The sequence below is a fragment of the Anguilla anguilla genome, chromosome 7 (genome assembly GCF_013347855.1).
Source record: "Anguilla anguilla isolate fAngAng1 chromosome 7, fAngAng1.pri, whole genome shotgun sequence".
NCBI classification, from domain to species: Eukaryota; Metazoa; Chordata; class Actinopteri; order Anguilliformes; family Anguillidae; genus Anguilla; species Anguilla anguilla.
The window spans coordinates 154037-165882 of record NC_049207.1 but is presented as its reverse complement, the minus strand read 5'-3'; the positions used below and the strand labels follow the sequence as shown (position 1 = coordinate 165882).

The 11846-nt window shown below is 47.3% G+C and overlaps 1 protein-coding gene across 2 annotated transcripts; it reads right to left on the bottom strand.

Annotated features, from left to right (window-relative positions):
- Positions 1 to 2266: 2266 nt before the first annotated feature.
- ltb4r (leukotriene B4 receptor) lies at positions 2267 to 10959 on the bottom strand. Of its 2 annotated transcripts, none has more exons than XM_035427411.1 (4): positions 10822 to 10959; positions 7039 to 7543; positions 4386 to 4662; positions 2267 to 3197 (listed from the first exon to the last, which is right to left on the bottom strand). In XM_035427411.1, the coding sequence occupies exons 2-4, from the start codon at positions 7533 to 7535 to the stop codon at positions 2781 to 2783; spliced, it is 1191 nt and encodes a 396-aa protein (XP_035283302.1). In that variant the 5' UTR covers positions 7536 to 7543; positions 10822 to 10959; the 3' UTR covers positions 2267 to 2780. The 2 variants fall into 2 exon arrangements, with proteins under 2 accessions (XP_035283302.1, XP_035283303.1); XM_035427412.1 differs by having other exon boundaries at positions 7039 to 7546; positions 10822 to 10942.
- Between the last annotated feature and the right edge of the window lie 887 nt (positions 10960 to 11846).

The window sequence follows — 11846 nt, the reverse complement described above, 5'->3', positions numbered from 1 at the left end:
TGCACAGTGAAGCCCTGACCCCACACACTGAGTCACAATGCAGCCCTGACCCCACACACTGAGTCACAATGCAGCCCTGACCCCACACACTGAGTCACAATGCACAGTGAAGCCCTCACCCCACACAATGAGTCACAATGCAGCCCTGACCCCACACACTGAGTCACAATGCACAGTGAAGCCCGGACCCCACACACTGAGTCACAGTGCAGCCCTGACCTGCACACACTGAGTCACAATGCACAGTGAAGCCCTAACCCAACACACTGAATCACAATGCAGCCCTGACCTCCACACACTGAGTCACAATGCACAGTGAAGCCCTGACCCCACATAGTGCATGCCTCACACCTACTTGGGCACTGCGGGCAGCTGATGGAAATACGGAACATAAGAAGCATGGAGAAGTACTCAAACTGCAAGGCTGAGTAACGGCCCAGGCCCTCAGGTTAGTGCATGAGCAGACAAGGAAGCGGGATGATGCATTTAAAAACTACCAATCACACAGAGGCAGTCGCTGAACATGCACACAATCGCAGGCTAGGGCCAGCGTTGTAGTCAGGGTCAGGGTTATGGCCAGGGTTATGTCAGGGTCAGGGTTATGGCCAGGGTCAGGGTCAGGGTTATGGTCAGGGTTATGGCCAGGGTTATGGTCAGGGTCAGGGTCAGGGTTATGGCCAGGGTTATGGTCAGGGCCAGGGTTATGGTCAGGTTTATGGTCAGGGTCAGGGTTATGGTCAGGGTTATGGTCAGGGTCAGGGTCAGGGTTATGGTCAGGGTTATGATCAGGGTCAGGGTCAGGGTTATGGTCAGGGTTATGATCAGGGTCAGGGTTATGGTCAGGGTCAGGGTTATGATCAGGGTCAGGGTTATGGTCAGGGTCAGGGTTATGGTCAGGGTTATGGTCAAGGTCAGGGTTATGGTCAGGGTCAGGGTTATGATCAGGGTCAGGGTTATGGTCAGGGTCAGGGTTATGGTCAGGGTAATGGTCAGGGTTATGGTCAGGGTCAGGGTCAGGGTAATGGTCAGGGTTATGGTCAGGGTCAGGGTCAGGGTAATGGTCAGGGTTATGGTCAGGGTCAGGGTAATGGTCAAGGTTATGGTCAGGGTCAGGGTAATGGTCAGGGTCAGGGTCAGGGTTATGGTCAGGGTCAGGGTCAGGGTTATGGTCAGGGTTATGGTCAGGGTCAGGGTTATGATCAGGGTCAGAGTTATGGTCAGGGTCAGGGTTATGGTCAAGGTCAGGGTTATGGTCAGGGTCAGGGTCAGGGTAATGGTCAGGGTTATGGTCAGGGTCAGGGTTATGATCAGGGTCAGGGTTATGGTCAGGGTTATGGTCAGGGTCAGGGTCAGGGTTATGGTCAGGGTAATGGTCAGGGTTATGGTCAGGGTCAGGGTTATGGTTAAGATCAGGGTTATGGTCAGGGTCAGGGTTATGGTCAGGGTCAGGGTCAGGGTAATGGTCAGGGTTATGGTCAGGGTCAGGGTCAGGGTCAGGGTCAGGGTTATGGTCAGGGTCAGGGTCAGGGTTATGGTCAGGGTCAGGGTCAGGGTCAGGGTTATGGTCAGGGTTATGGTCAGGGTCAGGGTTATGGTCAGGGTTATGGTCAGGGTCAGGGTCAGGGTTATGGTCAGGGTTATGGTCAGGGTCAGGGTTATGGTCAGGGTCAGGGTCAGGGTTATGGTCAGGGTCAGGGTCAGGGTAATGGTCAGGGTCAGGGTCAGGGTTATGGTCAGGGTCAGGGTCAGGGTTATGGTCAGGGTCAGGGTCAGGGTTATGGTCAAGGTTATGGTCAGGGTCAGGGTTATGGTCAGGGTAATGGTCAGGGTTATGGTCAGGGTCAGGGTAATGGTCAGGGTCAGGGTCAGGGTTATGGTCAGGGTCAGGGTCAGGGTCAGGGTCAGGGTCAGGGTTATGGTCAGGGTCAGGGTCAGGGTTATGGTCAGGGTTATGGTCAGGGTCAGGGTCAGGGTTATGGTCAGGGTTATGGTCAGGGTCAGGGTCAGGGTTATGGTCAGGGTTATGGTCAGGGTCAGGGTCAGGGTTATGGTCAGGGTTATGGTCAGGGTCAGGGTCAGGGTTATGGTCAGGGTCAGGGTTATGCATGCTGGCGCTGTAACAGCTCGCACATGCACCGCCGTTATAGTTCCAGACAACAGCATGTATATCAGTCTGGTCATTTCATCTAATTTGATCCACATTATGACGCTTTAAATACAGCACCCTCTACATTCAGATAAGATAAGAATGCAACAAACACAACAGTACCATTTTAAATGTCTCTTTACTACCAATTTCAATACTGTGTGCTCAATCTTCGAAGGTTTTAATGCAAAGGACAATACTGCTCATTTAAAAATCTCACATTCAAATATTTAATCCTTCAATGCACAGGCTCCTCAGTACTCCTCTAATGCACAGACTATTAAAATTATATTTATTAACAGGATACATACTAATCTCAAGAAGAACATTTTCAACATACAAATATGCCAAGTTACTCATGCATACAATGCACTGCCAATAAGTCATTAATTAAAAATAGCTAAATCTGGGCCTGCAGTTAAAAGCATTGATATCAAATTGAGGCCAAGTTACAACAAACAATATTGCGTTATTTCTTATTTCACACAAATTTTAAAGCTCTATTCTAAACTAAAGCTATTCAATGTTTCCTAAACTAACTTGGCCCGGTTTTTTTTTTTTTTTTTACCATCAGAAGAGAATGTGGTCATTCAAACTTTCTGTCACATCAAAGTGTCAAATGACAGAAACTGCCTCATGGAAGAAGAGCCGCAAAGGTGTTCTGCCATCCAGGCCCTGACCCCAGCTCTGCTCCAGGCCCCGCCCCCAACTCAGACACAGGCCCCGCCCCCAGCTCGGACACAGGCCCCGCCCCATCCCCCTCGCGGGTGGACTGACGACCGAGCCGCACCGACAGCTTCTGCAGAAAGGAGGACTCTGTGGTGGAGCTGGATCGGCTGCCAGCTCGGGAGAAGGAGCCCGACTCAGAGTTGGTTCCCTCAAACAGCCGAGCCATGAAGCCCAGCCCAGCCTGGCGGATGTGGGAGCTGCCCGCGAACACATACAGCACCGGGTTCACACTGCTGCTGAAAAACGCAAATGCTGTCACGTTGGGACGAGCTGTCTCAGCAGCTACCCGCGCCGAGGGCAGACCCTGCAGCAGCCCCACCACCTGCATACAGGAGAGCGAGAGAGAGAGAGAGAGGGAGAGAGAGGGAGAGAGGGAGAGAGGGGGAGGGAGAGAGAGAGAGAGAGAGAGAGGGAGAGGGAGAGAGGGGGAGGGAGAGAGTTTGAGTTTGAACACCTTTATTATAACACTACAACAAAAAACAAAAAAACACAAGGCACAAAAACCATCAATCCGCACACATTACACGGAAGGAAAAAAGAGTGAGAGTGAGAGAGAGAGGGAGAGGGAGAGGGAGAGGGAGAGGGAGAGAGAGCAAAAGAGGATAAAAACAGAGAGAGAGATTTCACAACAAATGCAAGTGGAAAAGGTTTTTTTTTTTAAACACAGAGAGATAGAGAGGAGGGGAAGGAGAGAGATAATTGAATTAAATAATGAATTAGCTCTTGAAAATAAAGAGAGCATTCATAATTTAAATTACATCAACCAACCCTCCCTAACAAAAATAAATAAATAAAACAGAAAGTCAAAAAGAAAGACAAATCATCTTGAACTGTACATAGTACATTACCTATGCCCCCAAATAATCAGAAAAGCATCCAGGTTAGCAATCAGCTTATGGTAAGCATGTTCAATCCTGAGTCTAGTTGCCAGTAACTGTGTCATCATCATAACAGGGTATTGTTTTTTCTGGTTTTACAACTTGCCAGTTTGGCTAGTCCTTCCAGGAAATTCAACAAAACATACAGAGACTTCTTCCTTTACTCATACTTGGGGCTGAATGAACATTTCAAAACACTTCCCCCACCTGTTGAAACAACTTTCTAAATGACTACACAAAATCCTTAACCTTGGGCACTCAATAAATATAAGCAAGAGACTCTGTTGCAGAACTGAAAGGAAACTCCTCCACATTATTAAGATCCAGGTACACCAGATGTGCGTTCGTTGCTATTGCCCTTTGTACTATCCTCCACTGGAGGTCAGCCACATCCCTGGGATTGCTTCAGGTGTACGGATGGCTTTAAAGAACTACCATGCTTGTAAAACTGACTTATGAAAAGGAGTCAGTCCAGTCCAGTCTACATCCTCAAGCTGCAGTAGGAATAACTGTTCTGAATAACTGAATAACTGAATAACTATCACAGTTAAGGGAACCAGCCCTTCTCAGAAGCTGGCGAGCTGGATCCAGCCAGCTCAGTCCACCAGATATTGATAATGTGGGGGGTGTACCTGTAGGACATTGATGATGTGGTAGGGCAGCCAAAAGAAGATGAAGGCACTGAGGATGATGAGGATGAGTCGGTTTCCTCGGCCCTTGCGCTGGAACATCGCGCTGCGCAGGCGGTAGATGATGGAGGAGTAGCAGAGGATGATTATGAAGAAGGGCAGGAGGAAGCCCAGTACCGTCTCCATCAGGTACTGAAAGGCCTGGTGGTTGATGCTGTCCCAGTGATAGGGCATACAGATGTACAGCGACACGTTCTTCTTGAGATAGGGCTGCACGTTACTGAGACGGGGACAGAAAGAAAGGAGAGAGGGGGGAAAGGGGAGGGGGAGGGGAGAGACTTTCTGAACACACAATCCCTTAAACAAAAACACAGCATTCAACCCAATACACAGCAATCAACCCAAACACACAACGTTTAACTCAAACACACAACACTTAACCCAACACATAGCACACAAAACAGAGCACTCAACCCCAGCACATGACACACAATCCAAATACAATGTACTTATCCCAGCAGACAGCAATCTACCCAAAACACAACACTCAATCCAAACACATAATTCTCAACTCAAGCAAACAGAACTCAACCCATCACACAGAGCAATCTACCCAAAAACACAACCCAATACAAAAACACAGCACTCACCCCAAACACAGAACATTCAACCCAACACACAGCACTTAACCCAAATGCACAACACTCAAGCCAACACACTGCACTCAATCCAAACACAAAGCGCTCAAAGCAAACACAGAGCACTCAACCCAACACAGAACACTCAACCAAAACTCACAGTACTCAACCCAAACACATAACGCTCACTCCAAACACACCTCACTCAACCCAACACACAGCACTCACTCCAAACACACAGCACTCAACCCAACACACAGTACTCACTCCAAACACACAGCACTTAACCAAACACACAGTACTCACCCAAACACAAAGCACTCAACCAAAACATTTCTCCATCTCTTCATCATCTGACACAAAATCAGCACCAACAATACAACACATTCTTTTACTGTCACTGTTGTCATATCATTCATTTGTAATATTCCGATGCAATGAATTACCCTACACCGCTGCTAAAAACTGTGCTTTTGCCCCAACACATATTCCCCACAAGATCAACCATACCCAGCCACACACAAACCATTTTCCGTTGTCAAAGAGCAGCTGTAATCAGCTTCTCACTGCTAACAAATATACGCTGCACTGTTTTAAAGTCTTCCATACCCCAGCATCACACCAGGCCTGCTGTGCATTGGCAGTGCCCCATGGCATAGCCACTGTGCGACCCATGTCCTCTTTGGTATCACCCTCCAGCCGCCAGCTGTACCCCAACACTGTCTGACCACCCATTACCCCACTTCCTTCTAGCTCTGTCTCTCTCTCTCTATGTCTCTCTCTCTCTCCCTCTCTCTCTCTCTCTCTCTCTCTATCTCACTCTCTCTGCCTCTCTTGCTCTATCTCTCTCTCTCTCGCTCTGTTTCTCTTTTTTTGTGAGTGAAGATTGTGCTAATAGTGAGTGGCAGATCTCAGTTAGAGGCTTCATTTTCATATTTATAAATCACACACACACACATTCATGCACACACACTCACACACACACATTCACTCACACACTCACTCACACACACACATTCATGCACACACACTCACTCACACACACACACTCACACACACACATTCACTCACACACTCACTCACATACACACTCACACGCACTCACACACACACACTCACACACACACACACGCACACACACACACACACATTCACACACACTCACACACACGTACACACACTCACACACACACACACACACACGTACACACACTCACTCACACACTCACACACACACACACACACACACACTCACGCACACACACTCACTCACACACTCACACACAAATACACACACACACATTCACTCACACACACACACACACGTGTACACACTCTCTCTCTCACATATGTACACATACACTCACACAGACACACACACGTACACACACACTCACACACACTCACACACAATCACACACACACACTCGCTCACACACTCGCTCACACACACACACTCACGCACAACACACTCACTCACACACAAATACACACACTCACACACACACATTCACTCACACACACACATTCACTCACACACACACGTGTACACACTCTCTCTCTCACATATGTACACATACACTCACACAGACACACACACGTACACACACACACATTCACACACACACACTCGCTCACACACTCGCTCACACACACACACTCACACACACACTCACGCACACGTACACACACACACACACACTCACGCACACGCACACGTACACACACACACACTCACACACACACACACACACACACACACACACACACACACACACATTCACACACACTCACACACACACACTCGCTCACACACTCGCTCACACACACACACTCACACACACACTCACGCACACGTACACACACACACACACACACACACACACTCACACACACTCACGCACACGTACACACACACACACTCACACACACACACACACACACACACACACACACACACACACACTCACGCACACTCACACACACACACTCACTCACACACGCGCTCACACACTGACCTGCGGTAGAAAGGCATGGGCAGGGCAAGGAGGAAGGCAAGGGTCCAGAGGCCGAGCAGTAGGGTCCAGAGCGCTCGTTTGGTTCGGAGACGCTGGGAGAGGAAGGGCCGTGTGACGGCCAGCCAGCGGTCGGCGCTCATCAGGGAGATCAGGTAGATGGAGGCGTACATGTTCACGCAGCACAGGTAGTGCACCGCCTTGCACATCCCCGACCCAAACTCCCACCCGCGCCCGCCCCCCAGGAAGCGGATGAAGATGGGGGCGCTGAGCAGCACCAGCGCGTCTGCTGCCGCCAGGTTCAGCACCAGCACACAGGTGACAGAGCGTCGCGTCATGCGGCACAGCACTGTCCACACTACAAACAGGTTACCTGGGAAACCCAGCACAAAGGCCACGCTCAAGATCCCAATACCCACCTGGTGTGAGAGGGGGAGGGAGGGGGCGGGGTTGGGGGCGGGGCCATGGGCTGGCAGGGGGAGGGTGGAGGCGTTTGCCATGAGGAAAACTGCTGGAGGGGAAATAAAAACAAGAGAGAGGGAGGAGGAGAGAGAGAATATTATTTACAGAGCACACTCGCGCACACACACATATATATACACACACACACGCACATATATACACACACACTCGCATATATACACACACACACGCACATATATACACACACACTTGCACACACACACACATATATACACACACACACACGCACACACATGTATACACACACACACGCACATATATACACACACACACACACACACACACATATACACACACACACACACATATATACACACACACACACATATATATATATACACACACATACGCACATATATACACACACACATGCACACACATATATACACACACACACACACACACATATATACACACACTCACACACACGTACACACTCACACACACACACACACACGTACACACACTCACTCACACACTCACACACACACACACACACACATATATACACACACACACACACACATATATACACACACACGCACATATATACACACACACATGCACACACATATATACACACACACTCGCATATATACACACACACACAAGCACACACAAGTGTGTACATCATATGAATGTTATCACAAATGTTATTTCTAGCAATGTCTACAAATGTTTTTCTAAGATCTGCAAATGTCTTGCAAACAAGCAGTCTGCAAAAAATGTGAGGAAGTAAAGCAGCCGCAGAGATGAGGAAGTCAGTGTTAGTGGCCAATATTTACACCTTTATCTTGAGTAAACCTCAAGATAACACCATCAGTATCAACAGTACATACAGAGACCAGCATAAACACACACAGCCCCCCCACACACATTGCTGCCCCCCCCACACACACTACTGCCCCCCACACACACACTCCTACCCCCGCACACATAATACCCCCCCACACACACACTACCCCCCAACCACACATTACTGCCCCCCCACACACACTACTAACATGTTAGCCAAGTCATCCCCATCATTAGGGGTCCTACAAAGTAGGAACCCTATTGTTTTCGTTGGTATTATTATTATTATTATTATTATTTTCCTGGAAATGGTCAAATAACTCAAAAAGTCCTTGACCAAAAATGATATAAATTACCAGGTCGAAACTAGAGACCATGAGTAACTATGCCAGAAAGAATGACCATGATTCGTCCATAGGTTGCGCTATAGTAACCGATTAAAAGCAAATTTCAAAATGCTGGCATTTCCACCGTTTGATGAAAATTTATGAAACCAGGTGTACTTGTGTCATTCCTTAATGAGGAACAAATATGCCTCAAGAACCCATAAAGTCCGCCATGATGGATTTTTCTGCAGATTGAAAATTTGGCAAAACTTATAAAAAGTTTCTTCTAATAAACTGTAAGTCCGATTGATCCAAAATTGCCCATGTACGCGTATGGTGCATGTCTCCCTATAGGGTGTTAACAGCTAAGAGATCCATTCCAAAATGGCGGAGAAACTGGTATTTAAAAAAAAAACAAAATTTGGCCATAAATTTCACATGCTTATAACTTTGTACAACAATAATCTAGGGACTTGAAATGGTCTGGGCATGAAGAGGGCACTACCATGTTGTACCATGTTGACGCAGTTGCAGATATCTCAAAAAACAAGGAAATTACAGGCATTTGAAATTTTGGCGGGAAGCTAATGCTAATATAACGCTTTAAAACTCATCTTCTCATGAACGCTTTACCTGATTCCGTCACCATCGCACATGTGTACTCTTGGGTATGCTCTCCATCAAGGGTGATAAGGAAAAGTCGTTTCGTTAAAAATTGTGTGATTTTGGCGTGACAAAGTTAGCACTTCATTCTAATGCACAATCATGTTTCGAAGTAATGTTTCTCATGAACCGGAAGTTGGATCGTCTCATGCACAGGTATATAGATTGTCCAAAATCCTAAAATCTATGCCGCTTGGACTCTTTTCTCCTTTGCCTAGTATTCATCTGGCTTGGACATGTTCGTAGGGCCCCGCATTGCTGCTTGCAGCTATATTTTTAAATTGCTCTTTGTACCAGCTAATATATGACCAACGTTTTTAGTTAGACATTGTAAAGCGAATTGCTTAAAATGAGCTAAAATTCTGCTATCATAAATTACATATTCTCCCTTCCGTTTCATTCTTAGATTTAGGTAACATTCATTGGTGAAATGAGAGAACTAAAAACAAGCTGTGTGATTGGCCCGTCTCGTCTGCAATCGAGCAAAGAATGGTGAGCTGTTATATCATTTCTCATCCAATAACTGCTGGGATCTTTGACTGTTCCTGCTTCTCTGTGTTCTTGCTCTTGGAACAGGACTTTGTCCATCAAATATGAGGACACATGCATTCACAAGACCGCAACAACTGACAAGTGCACACATTGAGAAACACTGCCCAAACCCCCCCCCCCCCCCCCCCCCCCCCCGACCAATGACACACACAAACACACACACGACGACACACGCACACACAAACACACACATGTAGACACACACACACGGACACGCACATGCATCCTGGTGGTGTAATATCCTGTTATGGATATTGCTGTAATAAGGACCCTGTGTACAGTTAATTGTGTAAGAATGTACTTGATCTTACATGTTTCCTATTAGCCAACATCACTGTGCCCACGTCATAAGAACAAGGACCTGTGTTTGTACATTTAACTACATACACTGTATATGCACCATACACACACACACATAAACATCCAAAACACATACACACTACATACACTGTATATGGACCATACACACACACACATAAACATCCAAAACACATACACACTACATACACTGTATAGGCACCATACACACACACACATAAACATCCAAAACACATACACACTACATACACTGTATATGCACCATACACACACACATAAACATCCAAAACACATACACACATTATACACTATATATTCACCATACACACACACACACCATGGACACACACATAAACATCAAAAACACATACACACACACATAAAATACATTATATATGCACCATACACACACACGCACACCATACACATACACACACCATAGCTGCACACATAAACAAGATAAATACATAAAAACATTCACACAAACACACTGTACTCACACACCATAAAAATACCACACACACATCATATACACACACCGCATACACCATACAAACAAGTTATACACAATCACATGCCATACACACCCTATGCATACACACACTCACTCAGAGAAACGTAAACAGTAAGAGTTTGGTTTCAGGCTGACCTGTGTGTCACGGAGACAGGGTCTGGATGTGTCCGTGTCTCTGACCTCCAACTTCTCTGTTATTGGTATTAGTGCTGCCAGTCTATAAACCCTTCCCCTCCCTCCTCCCTCCTCCCTCCCTCCCTTCCTCTCTCTCTCTCTCCCTCTTCTCTCTTTCTCTGTCTGTCCCTCTCTCTCCCTCTTCTTTATTTATTTTATTTAACCTTTATTTAAACAGGTAAAAGTGATTGAGAACAAATTCTCATTTACAACACTGACCTGGATCCTCTCTTTCTCTCTTGCTCTGTCTGTTCCTCTCTCTCTCCCTCCTCTCTCTTTCTTTCTTGCTCTGTCTGTCCCTCTCTCTCCCTCCTCTCTCTTTTTCCTCTTGCTCTGTCTGTTCCTCTCTCTCTCCCTCTTCTTTCTTTTTCTCTCTCTCTGTCTGTCCCTCTCTCTCTCCTCTCTCCCTCTCTCTCTGTCTCTTCCTCTCTCGCTTCTTCTTCTCTCTTTCTCTCTCTCTTTGTCTGCCCCAGAGGCACAGTAGCACGCTCACTCTCTGATAGGCTGCCAGAGGCACAGTAGCACGCTCACTCTCTGATAGGCTGCCAGAGGCACAGTAGCACGCTCACTCTCTGATAGGCTGCCGGATGCACAGTAGCACGCTCACTCTCTGATAGGCTGCCAGAGGCACAGTAGCACGCTCACTCTCTGATAGGCTGCCGGATGCACAGTAGCACGCTCACTCTCTGATAGGCTGCCAGATGCACAGTAGCACCCTCACTCTCTGATAGGCTGCCAGAGGCACAGTAGCACGCTCACTCTCTGATAGGCTGCCGGATGCACAGTAGCACGCTCACTCTCTGATAGGCTGCCAGAGGCACAGTAGCACGCTCACTCTCTGATAGGCTGCCGGATGCACAGTAGCACGCACACTCTCTGATAGGCTGCCAGAGGCACAGTAGCACGCTCACTCTCTGATAGGCTGCCAGAGGCACAGTAGCACGCTCACTCTCTGATAGGCTGCCAGAGGCACAGTAGCACGCTCA